The following is a 17,667-nucleotide window of genomic DNA, read 5'->3' on the forward strand; positions in this document are numbered from 1 at the left end:
TTCAGAGGTATTTAATACAGTTAGACACAACAACAACAATAATGATTGTTGTTGTTTTTCTTCAGCTAATTTATTATAGCTGAAATGTAAAGTTTAGTGGTTCAAATTAAAACCATGTATTTATGGAGCTGAACAGGGTAAATCCACTGATGTTCTGAAGATCTCCACAGGAGAAATGTTGGTTTCGTTTGAGCACCGCATTTCAGTTGACATCAGATTTCTGTGATGCTTCAAAATAGAAAAGTATGAAAAGCATTTAAATTGATTCTTCTTCTTCACTACTTACTGGTTTATTTTCTTGAGTTTTAGTTCATTTTTAAAAATTAATAATGCCTAACAATAAATCGCTGTTACCTTTTTTCTCCAGCAGGGGGTGCTGAAGTGACACTTTTTTACACATTGAGAAAAATAATCTTACAGTACAACATGACAACTAAATCATGGCCTGAATATTTTCTATGAAAAAGTAAAACAACCTCAGAGGGAATTCTCTTCCTCCTGTATCACACCTGCAGAAATGACCTTGCTTAGTATACAGTGTCTGCTTTACAGCACTGCAGTCAGACCAGGGGAATCTAACACGGGATTTTTATCCTACAGGTTAGACATTATACTGAGTCAGTAACATGCTCCACATTATACTGAAAAGGGCATTTCTATAGCTTTACCTCTTCAGCACCTGGTCAAGAGAACCCAGGCCAAGGCTAACAGCAACGCCAATATGAATGACATTCTGCCAAACACTCACCAAGCCTTAGACAGTGTCTGTGAAATGTTATAGAAACATTTCCTTTTTTGTGGTTCTTTTTATTCTTATTCACCCAACCATTTTTTGGGCAGCCGACCTCTTTGAACAGTTTAATTATATGAACACTGTGAGCAGTTGTTGATTAACTTTCCATTAGTATGTCACAAAAATGTATTTAGATGAAGGGTGTGTTGTTTTTCACAGTGAACACGCTACGCTGGCGTAAGCAACAGAACCAGCTGGGTCAGATTTCACCATCACTGTTCACTCTGTTTGAACACTCAGGTAGTGTAGCATGAAAATGAGCAGGATGCTGGCTGGGATCAAATGTGTCGTGTTTTTGATGGTCCTGATTTTCCAGTGGACTCATGCAAGAGGAGGTGAGTGAGATGTTCTCTACAACTATTACGTTATTCTAGTATAAATGCAAATCAATGTCATGTTGTTTAGAAAGCCAAATACAGGAGGAAATATAATAAAGACAGAGACTCTGAGTCAAACTTAAAAGCTCCCAGGGCAAAACTCTCAGATGTACATCTCAGAAAGGTGTGTAGACAAACCATGTTCTTTCTCTTTATTATTTATCGTCATTATTCAGTGAAGCAGGACTATGGTTTAAACACTGTTTGACTGCACAATAGTGAGTTTGTTCAAAGTGTCAGCAGTAAGGATTTCATTAAACATACACAAAGACAAAATATATAATTATCAAACCCTCAGTGTAACTGTGTGAAGTTTATAGTTAAAGGAAAAGTGTAATATAAATAACAAGGTACAAAAACAATTTCAAGTCAGGTTAAATGTCCCTTGAAACTGTGACTGTAACATATGAACATATGTTTATTAATAAACAGCAAAAAGAAAAGTAGTAGGGCCTGGTCTGTGGATTTATATCTATCTATCTATCTATCTATCTATCTATCTATCTATCTATATATATATCTATATATATATATATATATATATATATATATATATATATATATATATATATAAATAATGCCATCTAATAAAACATGTTTACTGCACGTTTCTTACTTCCTATTTCTCATTGAAAAAAAAATGCCCAAACTTCCAGGAGATGTAATTATTGGAAACGGACTGAATAACACTGAAAACATTCAGTGTGTGGGAGTGGAGGCGGGAATTTCACAAACTATACTCGTAGTATACAAACTATGAGATCTATAAAATGGGAAGGTGGTTTAAACTGTGTTTGGATGTAGGCAGTGAGTTTGTGCTCACTGACAGGTCAGTGAAACATATTGGCTGAAGGTTTTTTTTTTCACAGAAAAAACAGAAAAACAGTGCCAACAATCCAGTTTGTGCTCTCCCAATTCCCCATGCCGTGATTCCTCTCTGTGATGCGTGGTAATGTTTAGTCCTCCTCAGTGCATGTGTTTAACAGTGTGCTGCTCCCTCCACACGTTTCTGTGATCACCCTGAAAACAAGAGATGCCATAATGAGTACCGTCCTATCCACCGGCCGACAAAACACATTGACCATTCCAATGCGACTATATGCGCTGAGCACTAACTGAATTCCAAGTTTAACAATCCCACACTGACTGCTGCTCCACTGCTCTCTTAAGTAGAGCTCCTTGATTAAGCAGATCAGCAACAAGTGAGTGATTATCCCAGGTGTGGGTGGCTCCAAGGCAGGGACTCTCCAGGCCTGGTGGGGCAGCAAAACTGACACAACCACACACGGTGAAACAAGGGACCAGGGGCAGATCACACCACAAACAACCATAAAGGATTAAGAAAGACGAATAAAACTCTTAATATTCATTAAACTCAAAAATAACACGTGATCTCTGGGTCACCCAGGCCCATGACATATTCTTTAAGTAATCCAGAGTGTAAAGAGCAGGAAATAGAGTTTGTAGTACAGCCAGCTGTCAGTGTTTGAGATTTTAAACCTATGAACACAAAAGCAACAAAACATATTTTATTTTGTTGCCTGTGTTATTATCTCATAGCTTTTTTTCTGTTTCCTTTCCTGGATTAATCTAAATGATTTAATTTATTATAATGTTAAAGGCTGGAAAACATGCACATATGACCAATTTATGTTTTTCTAAATTATGTTGAATAAAGACCGAGGGTGCAAAACTAGGACTGGAGTTTTAAAACATCTAAACTCTATAGATAATCAACAGTAGCTAGAACCCGCATAATGCAATAAAACTGTGATTTAACATTACAAAAATAATAAGACCTGCAGCAGGGATTAAAATTCACCCTACAAAGAATCTCAGCTTTAAACTTGAAAATAAATGGAAACCTAAACAGGAACTCAAATATACTAACACAAAACTGCAGATTCATGACAATGTGAAACAGTATGTGTTTCCCTTTACTTATACTTCAATACTCAATAAATACTAGAAAACTGGAAATGTTTACGTTTTCAGCCTAATCCGATCTTTTACAGTGGCATGTTCTCACAAACATAAAAAACTTGATGAATAAATGAAATAACTTAGCTAAGGGTCAAATAAAGCAAGATAAAGTATATATTTATCAAAAACAGTTGTCATGCCTGCTTTGAAAATTGAAATTGTGTCATTATTGTTTTTAAGTTCTCTGCACAGCACAGAAAAAGATGAAATTTGATGAATATCAGGAAATCATTTAATCAAAGTCGCCACACCGGTGCTGCATATTTGGGTTAAATTTTCCTGAACTGGAGCAGAAAAATGTTAAAAGGCTTTATTAAGAGAGAGAAAAGTTTTTAATTCTGCAACATCAGAGGGCTAAACGCTGATGATGTGTCTCTACCTGTTGTTGCAGATACTGAGGTGTCCTGCATTTTCAAGAAAAGCTGCATGTTACGGTGCAGCTATAGTGGCAGTGATGTAGTCATCCACTGGACTCAGGTATCAGCAGGAGACCTTAATGTCCACTCATTCTACAATAACCAAGACCAACTCAAACTCCAGAGTGAGCGCTTCAGAGGCAGGACGTCACTATTCAATGACCAGATCGCCGCAGGAAACGCCTCACTGCAGCTGAAAAAGGTGGAGTTTCAGGATGAAGGCAGATACAAGTGCTACACCAGCACTGACGGAGGAAACCAAGAATCATTTATTAACCTAAAGATAAAGGGTAAAAAACAAAATATATATATTTATTCAAGAAATTTCTCTGTTTTGTTTTGTTTTGTTTTGTTTTGTTTTGTTTTGTTTTGTTTTGTTTTGTTTTGTTTTGTTTTGTTTTGTTTTGTTTTGTTTTGTTTTGTTTTGTTTTGTTTTGAGAGATGCAGGTGTGGAACCAGGGCTCTGCCCCAAAGGGCGAACACAAGAGAAACAGACCCAAGATGGAAAAACACTGAACACTTGAATCATGACAGCACCCTCCCCTCAAAGATCACTTCCTGCTTACAGAGCCGACTGTGAACCCAGGAGCTTTCCTCGGGGACATTGGATTTGAGGGGACAAGTTTCACCTTCAAGACATGAAATGGGATGGATGCGCACTGATCGTGGTAGCTTGAGCTTCATTGCAGAGGGGCTGATGACAGTCTTGACTTCAAAAAGTCCAATAGAATGAGGAGCGAGCGAGACAATGATTTGAATGAATATTTTTTGGATCACACTTGGGAGCGTGTATCTGGAAGCAGTCAGCATAGTGATGTTGCCACACTTACTGGTTTCAGGTCCTTCAACTGTGTCACATGTGATGCTGGACTCTATTCTTAAGAGAGAGGTTGGAGCCAAATGACTTTTTCTGATTCTTTCAGGTTCAGGTAATTCAGGAGCTATTTTAGGAGGAGTGATTGCAGCCATCGTGATTACAGGAGTAGTAGCAGCAGTAGGCTTCATGCTTTATAAACGCAGAAAAGGTAAATGACTTTTTCCCTTCACTTTGCAGTTCAAATTGTTTATGTTTTTTCTACTGAGTATGATTTTTTGTCCGGCCCCAATCCCTCAGTGCAACAAGAACCACAAAGTACAGACAGTGATTCTGCATACGTGAGTAAATGTTTTATGAACTACACTATGAAAACTTGTTTGAAGATAAAACCAGATGTCTATAATGACTCTAATTAAACTGCTGCTTTGTCAAAAATATTTTATTAGTGTGTCAGAGTGAAACAGCGCTCAACAACATCCATGACATGAAAAACAGAGAATCAGATGAAGCACATTCAGATGGATGTGGTGTTTATTTGTTTATTTTTGAACTGAACACACTATTTTCCATTCATAATGATGACATGTTTTCAAGCTTTATTTTTTTTATCTTGTTAACAGTAACGCTGAACTTGTGCCGATGGCAAAGGGAAGGTCTACCATGAATGGTGAAACACCTGACACCACCCAAGCAGACCCCAGCAGCTCTGCTTCAGCACTGAACTCTCTTAATGTGTTGGCTCTCTGTTTAGTAAAGCACAAACATTCATAAGTGAAAAACCTGCTAAAGACGACCTTCAAATGAGTTTCTTGGAGCCATAGAAACTCATACGCACTGAGGAGCAAGAACACTGAGACATTAATTTACTTTTTTTTCCATTTTGTTCGCGTCATATCCTAATGCTTGATTTTATCAAAGAAAAGTTTTCATTTTACAATCATAACCTAAATATTTTGACATGCCTCCCAGCTTCATCTTGGACCCTTGAGCTTCGGGTGTGCAACAGAATAAATCTAAGGAGAAGAAATGAGCCTGACTCACAGAGGCAGCTTTGATTTGTCTGTGAAAACTGCTGATAAGTTGAGTTTAGCTACTAACTCAGGGGTCGGCAACCCGTGGCTCTGGAGCCATGTGCAGACCTTTCACCTTTACATTGCAGCTCCCTATGGCTTTGGGAAATAAGTAATCATTTAAGTGTGCTGTAGACATTTGTTGTTGTTGTTGTTGTTGTTGTTGTTGTTTTTGTAGCTCAAAATATGCGTTACAAATGCCAGTGCCAAGGTAGGTATCCCCAACAGAATTTTTTTCCCCTGCATTAGGAGCGCACTCTGGGATGTCCAAATCTCAGACAAACACTAGCCCTCATTTTGTTTTGTTTTTAGTGCATAAACACTTCTTGTAATAACTTATTGGCCCTGAAATGTTGGTGTTACCTCCTTATACAGTAAAGTTAATGGGGAACTTTCCTACAAATACAATACATCCTCAGTTTGTTGAAATAATCCTGTCCGATAACACGTGAGGAACAACAAATGCATAATTTTCTTGTAACAACAGCATGCCACAATTTTAGTTTGCTGCATGTATACTTTAAGTTCATTTGAAAAAGACTTTCAACGTAGCAGGTTTTTTATGTTTTTGTTTTGTTTTGTTTTTGTTTTTGTTTTTTTTACAGTGTTCTAAATGTTTAAAATGTTTTTGCTAAAATACATTTTCACAAGCAAGACATTAGCCTATTTTGTATACATAGTATAAAACTAAAAAACAATATATACAGTGTTATCTTCATTTTATATGTCAAAAAACTTGCAGCTCCAGGTGTTTTCTCTGTTGTAGAAACCAGGTCCATATGGCTCTTTGAGTGTTAAAGGTTGCTGCCCCCTTGTACTAGCTGGTAGCTAACAAATATGTCTTCTACTGTGAAACGAAAAAATAATAATAAGCAATAGTTTTACACGATGTTAGCGATACTTTAGATTGAGACCATCAGGTGGGCACATGGCTGCTTTAGTTTTATTGTTGTTTTTATCTACATTTGTATTTTCATGTTTTATGCAGTTAAAACATAATTTATAATTTATAATTCTAATTTTTAATTAAACTGATGTCCTGCACAGTGTTTACAGCCAGCAACAATTTTCAGTCCTTAATCTACTGAGATGAGGGTCAGTTTAATTTAAGTGCAGCAGCAGTCATATCAAACTTGAAGATGATCATGTTTGCAGCTGTTTGATTCATCTGGTATTTAATAAACTCAGAGAGGAGAACATCAAGCTGCTAGAAGAACCAAACATCTTAAAGTGGATTTATATTACATTTGGTGGATTTTTACAATAGCTTTCATGAAGTACTGCTGCACTCTGTGATGAAGAGGAGTCAAATATTGAATCTTTAATGGTAACAGAGGAATCAACACACTGGCCTCAGTTATATGTGTGTATAATGTGTGAGAAATAAAAAGTAAATAAACAACTTGACTAAAATATTAAGAACAATAATTTTTTCAGTGTATATTTAGCAGCTGAAGATGGTTTCTGCAAGAAGCAACATCTGTACATTTCTTCTGTAAAAGACGAACACAGTAACACACACAAACACAGAATTACTCCAAAATGTAGTTGAGGGAGGAACTACTGCAGTTTAGTAGCTAGCAGGCTAACATCCACATCTATTCAAAGAATTCATACTAAGCCTCATTTAATTGAAAACATCCAAAGTATTATCCTTCATATGTTAACCTGAAATACACCGTACCCTTTTGTTTGAGACAGATGTGTTATTGTTTTTTTTTTCATAGGCTAAATGTTTGCAATAGCAAACATGACACGCTTATGCTCATGTAAGAAGTGTGCCAACTGTTTAGTTCTACTGATGCAAATTCCTGAGTTTCTGGTGACATCCTAATCAGGAAAGAAAATGTACCTGACATGTTGCCAACAGCAGCTAAAACACTTAATCTTACTGAAAAGAGTGAAAGAGGAGCAGATGCCATGTCTGCATTTTCATAGGACACAGAGGTCTGATTCTGGCCTGTGTGATTGTATTTCTTATTACAGGATGAACAATGGAAGGTATTCAACGACCAGTGGAGGTGAAATAAGCAGAGAACAGTTCATGGTGCTTATTGGTGAAACCTCTCAGTTCAGAGTGCGTGGGCACGGAGGCAGAAACATTCCTGCACTTACATAATGACAGCTACATGTACGCACGCTTTCTTAGAAAACTAGGAGGCAAACATCAGGCAGCAGTACTTGTTCTACAACCAGCTGATAGAGTTCACTGTAGACCCAAAACTGCTGTCTCAACTCAGGCTGTATAGTTTTTCTTTATATGTCATCATTTAAATGCTCTTATCATTTCCCATAATGCCGAGGCTTTGAAAACTTGCAAATGACACGTTAGAGTTTTCATTTCATTCATGTGGAGCTGAAATATTCTGATGTTCTCCACTGGAGAGTCAAGATCTTACATGGAGCTCCAGACTGAGAGCGACTGATGGTTATTTTGTATTTCTTCCTTTTCTGAATAAAAACATCAACAGCTGTCACCTTCTCACCAAGCTTCTTTCTCCTGGTCTTTCAGCTCATTCCAGGCTTGTGCAGGTCTACAATCTTGTCCTTGACGTCCTTTGACAGCTCTTTGTTTTTATTTATTTGATATGATGTAGATAAATGTTGTTACATTTTTTAGATATTTTTGTTAAATATTTTTAAAGGATATTTATTTAATAATTTTTAAAGTATAACACTAATCTTTGTTGGGGGGGGGGGGTTAACCCGCAAAGGACTCTAGTTGAGCTACTAATGCAAAGAATTGAAAAAATATTAGATTGTCTGGTCTCTCTGTACATCTTGTAGTTATAAACTCATTATGCAGCTCTTTTGATCTGCTCTTGAAAGATTTTTAACTCGAATAAGGTAAAGAGATGTCAATTTTAAACTTAAATCATCGTTATGCAAAATCTCAAACTGATTTTCAGACATGCGTGATTGTTATTGAAATGTTGGCATTTCTGTGATGCTTCAAAATAGAAAAGTATGAGAAACATTTAATTAGATTAGATCTTCTTTGTCATTTATTGGTTATAATTTCTTAAGTTTTAGTTCATTTTTTTAAAATAAAAAATAAAGAATGTCTAACAATAAGTCACTGTTACCTTTTGTTCTCCACCAGGGAGAAAGTGAAACTTTTTCACAATCTGATAAAATGATCTCTGATATTAGTCTGTGAAGGTGTTTCAAAATAATGTAAATCTTACAGTACAAAATGACAACTAAAACATGACCTGACTATTTTCAATGAAGGACTAAAACGACCTCAAAGGGAATTCTCTTCCTCCTGTATCACACCTGTACAAATGACCTTTTTCAGTTTACAGTGTCTGCTTTAAAGCACTGCAGTCAGAAGAATCTAAAACAGGATTTTATCCTACAGGTTAGACATTATACCGAGTCAGTAACGTGCTCCGCATTAAACTGAAAAAGGCATTTCTATGACTTACCTCTTCAGCACCTGGTCAAGAGAACCCAGGCCAAGACCAAGGCTAACATCACCTCCACAATATGAATGAAAATGTCTGTTTTCTGCACCATGACGTTCTGCCAAACACTCACCAAGCCTTAGACAGTATCTGTGAAATATTACAGAAATATTTCTCTTTTTGGTTCTTTTTGTTGATTAACTTTCCCTTAGTGTGTCACAAAAAAGTATAGATGAAGGGTGTGACATTTTTCACAGTGAATATGCTAACCTGCTGTTAGCAACCAAACAAGCTGGGTCAGATTTCACCGTTGCTGTTTACTTTTTGAACACTAACGTAGCTTGAAACATAGGAGGATCATGGCTGGGATCAAATGTGTCGTGTTTTTGATGGTCCTGATTTTCCAGTGGACTCATGCAAGAGGAGGTGAGTGAGATGTTCTCTACACATGCTACCTTATTCCAGTATATTCCAGTATAAATCACGGATATGTGGTTTAGAAAACCAAACAACTCAGTGACTCTGAGTCAAACTTAAAAGCTCTCAGGGAAAACTCTCAGATCTAAATCTCAGAAATTATTGGTGTGTAGAGAAACCTGTTTTTTATTTTCTTCTTTTTTTATCATCATTATTCAGTGAAGTAGGAATATGGTTTACACAATATTTGACTGTACATTAGTGAGATTTAATGAATCATACACAGAAGCAAAATAGAAATAAAAAAAACGTCACTTTAATTGTATGAAGTTTATAATTAAAAGAAAACTGTAGTATGCATAACTGTCTGTAAGATTATAGAGTCAAACTGTGACTGTAAGATATCCTAATGAATTGTGGTTTACATGAAGTACATCTGTTCTTAAACTTTAGAGACCTTTAAAGGATTGTAAGAAAACCTGTTAGGATGGATTCCTGCATATCGCTAAAAATAAAACCTTGGAATATTTTCTCGTTGACGAGTCAGCAAACAGCTGTCACTGTCTGAGATTTGAAATCTCTGACAACACACTTCACAGTGTTGTGTCTTCTTTCTTCAAAGATGTTTGTTTTTCATTTTCATGTTTCTTTACATGACTTTATTTAAAATATGTTGTTATGTCTCAGTCTGGAGCCTTTAAAACATGCATGCATGTTTTAAAGGCTCCAGATACCTGATACATACCTGATACATACATCACATATGCATATGTGATGTATGTATCAGGTATGTTTGTTTGTCATTAATCAAAATCATGTAAAATTAAAAAGTACTTTGTGATTCCTTTAGCTTTACATTAATCTAACAATAGTAACAATAACACCATTAGACACTATTGTACCAGATATAACTTAAATTTGCTGTTAATACCACTGCAAATACATTACCGTTTTCTCATTTCCTGTTGCACTAAACTCTTTCTGTAGCATCCTCTGGTGTTGGGGACGTGGTGTCTGCATCTCTGCAACTCTTTAAAAGATCTTTTTTTTTTTTAAATATTTGCTTTATGACGAACTGAGGGGCAGCACTAAAGCTTAGTATGATATAAATAAGAAGAAATAAGAATGATATGAATTGTGAGCTAGAAAATAATCAAAATGAACACAATCAGTCCTGAGACAAGATTACCTTAACTGTTTTCATTTGACATCCTCCACAGAAAAACTCATTTCCACTTTACACTATGTATGAACACCCTAGTTGCCCTGTGGGTGGTCTTTAACCTTTCAGTCCTCTACCAGAACATATACAGTAGTGAAAAAGTGTTTGCCCCCTTCCTGATTTGCTAGTATTTTGCGTATCACACTTACATGTTTCATCAAGCAAATCTTGGTATTAGACAAAGATCCAGGAGGTCACAAAAGAACCCAGAACAACATTAAAGAACAGCAGGCGTCAGTAATCTCAGTCAATGTCAGAGTTTTTGATTCAACAATAAGAAAGAGACTGGGCAAAATAACATACACTATCTCTCAAACGTGAGCACACCCTCCTCACATTTTTGTAAATATTTTATTCTATCTTTTCATGGGATAACAATGAAGATATGACACTTTAATACAATGTAAAGTAGTCAGTGTACAGCTTGTATAACAGTGCAAATTTCTCAAAATAACTCAACATACATTAATGTCTAAACTGCTGGTAACCAAAGTGAGTACACCCCTAAGTGACACCCCTAAGTGGGCGGTCGTGGCTCAAGAGTTGGGAGTTCGCCTCGTAATCGGAAGGTTGCCGGTTCGAGCCCCGGCTTGGACAGTCTCGGTCGTTGTGTCCTTGGGCAAGACACTTCACCCGTTGCCTACTGGTGGTGGTCAGAGGGCCCGGTGGCACCAGTGTCCGGCAGCCTCGCCTCTGTCAGTGCGCCCCAGGGCAGCTGTGGCTACAATGTAGCTTGCCATCACCAGTGTGTGAATGTGTGTGTGAATGGGTGGATGACTGGATGTGTAAAGCGCTTTGGGGTCCTTAGGGATGAGTAAAAGTGCTATATAAATACAGGCCATTTACCAAATTATTCCCATTTAGCTATTTTACCTCCCTGGTGTCATGTGACACGTTAGTTTACAAGGTCTCAGGTGTAAATTAGGGACAGGTGTGTTGAATTTGGTGTAATTGCTCTCACACTCTCTCAGACTGGCCACTGGAAGTTTAACCTGACACATCATAGCAAAGAATGCACTGAGGATCTGAAAAAATGAATTGATTCTCTGCATAAAGAGGCCTAGGCTAAAAGCATGTTGCCAACACCCTGAAACTGAGCTGCGGCACAGCAGCCAAGACTGTACAGAGGTTTAACAGGACAGGCTCCACTCAGGACAAACCTCATCATGGTCGACCACAGAAGCTGAAAAAAAAGTGACTTCTAGTAAGCTGAACTTTTTTGATGTCTATCTTCTGGTTGTTTCAGATACTGAAGTGTCCTGTGTTTATATGGAGAACTGCACATTGCCATGCAGCTATGAGGGTGCTGATGTAGTCATTCACTGGCATCAGGTGTCAGCAGGAAATCTTCCCGTTCACTCATTCTTCCACAATCAAGACCAGCCAGGAAACTCGGCCCAGCGCTTCAAAGGCAGAGCATCAACCTTCAAGGACCAGATCTCCAGAGGAAACGCCTCAGTCCTGCTGACAGGAGCGAAGGTTCAGGATGAGGGCAGATATAGATGCTACACCAGCACCATCAATGGAAACATGGAGTCATTTATCAACCTAAAGGCAGATGGTATGAGACAAAAGAGATACATTTATTTAGTAATTCAGTTTTAAGTTGTTATACTTATTTGTCTATTCTGTTTTCCACTGAATAAAGTTTTACATTTGTAACTCTGTGTTATGATTAGAAAGCAAGAGTGTAAAGTTATTTACTCAGGGTTAGTGGTCAACAGTCGTATATATGTAGATAACATACCTGACCAGGAGATGTAAACCTTATTCACACACTACAAAAACTCTAAATAGCTGTGAGTATGTGAAATGTTCAAACTGAGAACAGTAAAGAGATTTCTATTCCAAAAACATGAAACGCAATATTTATTAGAGTTTGTAGCCAGTTACTAGTCTCAACATGAAAGATGTTCTGCTTCCAATAGTTCATTAACTATATTATTTCACTATATCACTTCATTCTGTACAAATACCTGTCCCTCCGTTTTAAACTGCTATAGTCCAAATCCCTCCATAACGTTAGCAAAAGAATACAATTTTCTTTTCCTTTCTTGAAGCTCCAGTCCATAAAGTCGACGTTTACCAGGGAGAAAACAGGATCACCTGCAGGTCAGAGGGGATCTATCCAAAGCCTGTACTCACCTGGTCCACCAGCCCTCCATCCAGTCTGACTTTCAAAAACACCACCACAGTCAACCAGACTGAACAGCAGCTTTACAACATCAGCAGCTCTCTGATCCTTTCAGGCAGCGATCACGATCTGAACTTCAGCTGCACCGTCAGCACGCGCAGAAACAGGAAGAGTGTAGCTTTTCTGAAAATGCGTAAGCAGTGATGAATGAAACTAATGCTTTAAGTGGAAATTTGTTATTAAACAGATTCAGTTTTTCAGTTGAAGATCATTGAAAAATGATAATTCATATGTACAGTAAATCTGCATAATTTTTAGATTGGAAAATTTCATAATGTGCTTTCATAAATATAAATTTTGTGTGTTTTTGTAATAATATTTCAGCTTCTCAAGATGTTCTTGAGTATGAGAACACAATCCCATGCAGTCCATCAAACATTCAACTCTCAAATCTCATTTGGAGATTCAACCACAGTCAGCTCATCCTGAATGGGACTGTAACAAGCTACACAGTCTCAGAGAAATGGAAGCAGCATGTGAAGAAGCTTTCAGAGTCAGGCAGCCTCACACTACAGGACATATCTGCAGATCAGGAGGGAATCTACACATGTGAAGTCAATGATGCTGAAGAGACAACAATAAGTCTCAGATCTGTGATGATTCATAAAGGTAAGGTAGCTTTTTCTCACACTTAAATGGTTAAGATTTTACTGGACAATACAATACACTATGATATACACACACACACACACACACACACACACACACACACACACACACACACACACACAATGAAATTCTGTTCACAATCTAGTTGCCCTGAATTTGATTGCTGCTGTTGTACTGAATTAGACTACATCCTGATGTGATGGGCAAAGGAATAAATCTTTATTTTTTTCTGGTGCATATTTCTAAAATATAGGACTCTCTTGTTGCAGTCAGGAATACGGTTCTCACTCCCATGCCTTTCTCTCTGACTTCAAATCTCTTCTAAAACTACAAAGTAAATTATTTAATAATTTTGAACAAAACCTCTGGCCCTGTCCAGAGTGTCTCACTTTACGTGGACCTATTTTTTTCCATCAATTCATCAATTAAATTCATTTTTTTCCACTTCTCTAATTCAGAGTCATGAAGAAGTTAAAACCAAAAGACATTTAAGCTGACTCTGTTTCTTTCCGTTTCAGGTACCTCAGGATCTAGTTTAAGAAGAGTCATTGTAGTCACTGTCATTATAGCAGCAGCAGTAGCCTTCATAATTTATACATACAAAAAAGGTAAACAATCTCACTTTACTCCCCTGAAATTTATTTTGAAATTCTATTGATTATGATGTTTTCTGGACTCAATTCCTCAAAGAAACAAGAACCACGACGTACAGACAAAGAAACTTATGTTTTTTTATTTGATTTGGTTTTTTATGGGACTGTTTTTGTTTTTTTAAATCCATCCTGAGAGATTGGAGCTAAATGCCTCTTTCTGTTTCTTTCAGTTTTAGAATTTTTTGCCGTTATTGTAGCAACTTTGTTTGTTGCTATTATGTTTAAACTACTAGCAGCAGTGGTCGTTAAGATGTATGGACGAGGAAGAGGTAAATGACTTTTTTTTTTCATCACTTTGCAATTCATTTTGTTCAAGTCATTTCAACTGATTATGATGTTTCCTGGACCCGATTCCTTAGAACAGTGGTTCTCAAAGTTTTTACATCAGTCCCCACATTGCAGGAATAAATATTTTCACACCCCATCAAAACCAAACAGATGGACAGAAAAGCCTAGCTGCAACTTTATTTAGATAGTAAATTCTTTCGCAATAAATCCTTCAGTAATTTTTGTTTTAAACACACAACTTTCATTTCAAATAACTATTTATAACTTTTATCACTAGACTGCTTCATTAGTCTGCACCAATTCTTTAAAAAAGCAATATAAATAAATAAATGTTCACTTATACACGCGGCTGCAGCTTTTCAGCGGATGTGCAATTTTAATGTAACTGACACAATTTTTTTTTCCGCCGTAAAAGTGAATCCAATGTTAAACATTTGTTCCGCATGACGCTTCTGCCAGGTAAAATGCCCCCCACCTGTCAGAACTCTGCACCCCATCTGTGGGGTGCGCTACACGCTTTCATAATCACTGCCCCAGAGCATCGAGAACAACGACGAAGAGACAGCAAAAAGGATACGTGAGTAAATCTTGTATGAACTACACCAAAAAATGAACTTGTTTGAAAACCGTATGATTATGAAGATACAACCAGATGTCTATAATCAGTCTAATGTAACTGCTGTTTAGTCAAAAATGATTTAATAGTGTGGCAGAGTAAAGCATCGTTCAGACAGAATATTTTATTAATTTCTAAGGAAGTTATGTAAGATGAGGCAAATTCAGATTGATGTGGTGTTTGTTTTGGACTGTAGAAGATTTCTCTTTGTTTGAACAACTGTATTCATTATAATTTATTTTTTAATATTATTGACAGTGCTAAACTTCAGCTAAATGGAAGCTCTAAAACCATCCAAGCACGCCCCGGTAAACGCACTGCTTTGGTCCGATGTGTAGTTCTGTGACTGCAGTGAAGACGTCGATCCCTCTGAACTCTGCTGAGTTTTGGCTCTCTGCTCAGTAAAGCACAAACTTTCATGAGTGAAAATCCTGCTGATGACGACCTCAAATCAGTGACTTGGAGCCATCAAAAACTGAAACGTGCACGTACCCAGGGCCGTGCAGAGATGTTTAAAGGGGCAGTGCTCAAAGTTAAAAGAAGGGGCATACAGAACCAGGCTGAATAACAACAACATACATTCATCTTTTTTTCGCCTGTCCGGTTTGCCATCAGAATTATTGTCTAAAGGCAAAGAAAGACATACATTCATCAAGAATCTAATATGCAATCGCATCATACTATATCATTGTCGTCAGGTGGCGACAGTGCAGCGCAAACCTAACCTATGTTTTACCTGATGGGGTGCAATGTTGCTGTTGAGGGGTTGCTGCTGCTCCTGCTGTTCCTGCTGCTGATAGTGCTGGAGGGCAGAGCTGTGTTGATCTGAGACAGCACTTGGAATCATAAGGCAACAAAACTGAGAAATAAACAAGGCTCTACTTGTGACTCACTCTTTGCCTCTCTTCCTCCTTCCATCTCATCAACACTCTCCATTTGCTGTCCATCGGAGAATAAGGCACAATTTGCTATTGCATTAATCTTTTATATAATTATCCACACTTAACAACTCTTGCACTTAATTCATAATAAAGTTATAACAAAACAACGCTATAGAACCAAAACTTTCCAAATATGTTTATTATTATTTTGTACTTCAATACCTCTGAAACAACTGGTACATGTATGTTACCTGTGCTCCTTGTAATCCAGCTGCTGAGGGATCCAGTGCCTTTAGTAGCCTCACATAGCTCCTATACTGTTTCCTCCTCATGTCCTTACCTTAATCAACTGAAGTGAATGTTAGCAAATTTACCTGCAGCAAATATTATATCAGACTCCCTTTGCAGACGATTATTTTTTGCAGCTTTTGTAACCAGATAAGCTGCTGGAAGAACCAATGTGTTTTTTGTCTTTTTTGATTGATTTTGGTTCTTGACTTTCTTGACTTTGTGTTTTGTTTTGTTTTTAAGTTGACACTGTTCATTATTTTAGACATTTTAACATCAAAATAAGTGCTCATTCTTGTGCTTGTGTTTATGTGGCATTTAGACTCTTACTGTATTCTTAATACAGTTGGGCAATATAATCAATCAAAAATGACAGTCGGATGAAAACCGTGTTTTCACTTGTCCCATAAGAATCTTGTTTGGTTAATCCACAAATCTGTGTTTGTACGAGCGAGGGCTCAAAGCAAAGAGAAGATCATGTGTTTTTGATTTTTTTTGTTGTTCTTTAACATCTTTTAAAGAGGAAAATGATTACCTAGGCAGGAGGGATATTAATGTAATTAAGTATTTTCAAGGGTGACAATAATCTTTGAGTTTGTCTTTACCTGCAAAAACTACAAAAATAAAAATGAACAAAGCATCAGTGACCGAGGATGGTACTTTAGGAAACTGCACAAGCAAAAAACATTAAAAAAGCAAGAACAGAAACTTGAAACATCTGGACAGGAGATTGTTTTATTGAGTGTGATCTTATTTTATTTTTAAATCAAGTTATTTTAAGAAATATAATTTTAAAAAGAAATAATGTTTATACAAAATCTTGAAGATGTTTTCAGTCATCTGTGAGTCATCAAATTTCCTCTGATGTTTCAAAAAAAGAAAACCATAAAAATATTAAATGCATTATCCTTCTTGTTAACCTACGATTTATATTTTCATTAGTTTTGGTTCATTTTTTTAATTAAAATGTATCATGTCTAACAATAAATCGTTGTTTTTTCTCCAGCAGGGGATGCTGAAGTGAATTTTTTTCACAAAACGACAAAGTTATCTCCTACGTTACTCGGTGAAGATGCCTGGAAATAATGGTCGAAATGATATAATGTGAAAAACACATACTTGAAGAAAATCTTACAGTACAGTATGACAACTTAAAAATGGCCCAAATATTATCTATCAAAGGAAATTCTCTTCCTCCTGTGTCACACCTGTACAAATGACCTTGCTCAGTTTCTCAGTGTCTGCTTTAAAGCACTGCAGTCAGATTTAGACAAACGTAATCTAAAGCAGAATTGTATCCTAGACATTATACTGAGTCAGTAACATGCTCCACATTAAAATGAAAAAGGCATTTCTATAGCTTACCTCTTCAGCACCACAGCAAAAGAACCCAGGCTAAGTCCAAGGCCAGACCAAGGCTACCATCCACAATTATCCAGTCAGAGAAAATATTCAGAGTAAACCACAACAGAAACATTTTTCTGCACTATGTAGTCCTGCCACACACATCACACAGTGTCAGTGAAATATTATAGAAGTATTCTGGGTTCTTTTTATTCTTTGTCATTCACAAATTTTCTGGTTGGACAGTTGAACTCTGTGTTAAGAAGTTAATTACATGAATACTGTGAGC

At 36.9% G+C, this 17,667-nt stretch overlaps 2 protein-coding genes across 6 annotated transcripts; both read left to right on the forward strand.

The window, feature by feature from the left end:
• Positions 1–1,022: 1,022 nt before the first annotated feature.
• LOC143420356 (V-set domain-containing T-cell activation inhibitor 1-like) lies at positions 1,023–6,975 on the forward strand. Of its 5 annotated transcripts, XR_013100176.1 has the most exons (6): positions 1,023–1,128; positions 3,545–3,771; positions 4,017–4,408; positions 4,493–4,594; positions 4,684–4,724; positions 5,007–6,975. XR_013100176.1 is itself a non-coding variant. In XM_076888359.1 (5 exons), the coding sequence occupies exons 1-5, from the start codon at positions 1,044–1,046 to the stop codon at positions 4,872–4,874; spliced, it is 585 nt and encodes a 194-aa protein (XP_076744474.1). In that variant the 5' UTR covers positions 1,023–1,043; the 3' UTR covers positions 4,875–6,975. The 5 variants fall into 5 exon arrangements, 3 of the variants coding, with proteins under 3 accessions (XP_076744474.1, XP_076744475.1, XP_076744473.1); XR_013100175.1 differs by having other exon boundaries at positions 4,017–4,594; positions 5,007–6,974; XM_076888359.1 differs by lacking the exon at positions 4,017–4,408 and having other exon boundaries at positions 3,545–3,859; positions 4,833–6,975.
• A 2,232-nt stretch (positions 6,976–9,207) lies between these two features.
• LOC101465549 (HERV-H LTR-associating protein 2) lies at positions 9,208–16,953 on the forward strand. The gene is made up of 8 exons (XM_076888711.1): positions 9,208–9,292; positions 11,752–12,066; positions 12,566–12,832; positions 13,024–13,308; positions 13,827–13,916; positions 14,132–14,230; positions 14,709–14,826; positions 15,124–16,953. Exons 1-8 carry the CDS (start codon positions 9,226–9,228, stop codon positions 15,209–15,211), a joined length of 1,329 nt encoding a protein of 442 aa, XP_076744826.1. The 5' UTR covers positions 9,208–9,225; the 3' UTR covers positions 15,212–16,953.
• Positions 16,954–17,667: the final 714 nt, after the last annotated feature.

This window comes from Maylandia zebra, linkage group LG9, assembly GCF_041146795.1.
Source record: "Maylandia zebra isolate NMK-2024a linkage group LG9, Mzebra_GT3a, whole genome shotgun sequence".
NCBI lineage: Eukaryota > Metazoa > Chordata > Actinopteri > Cichliformes > Cichlidae > Maylandia > Maylandia zebra.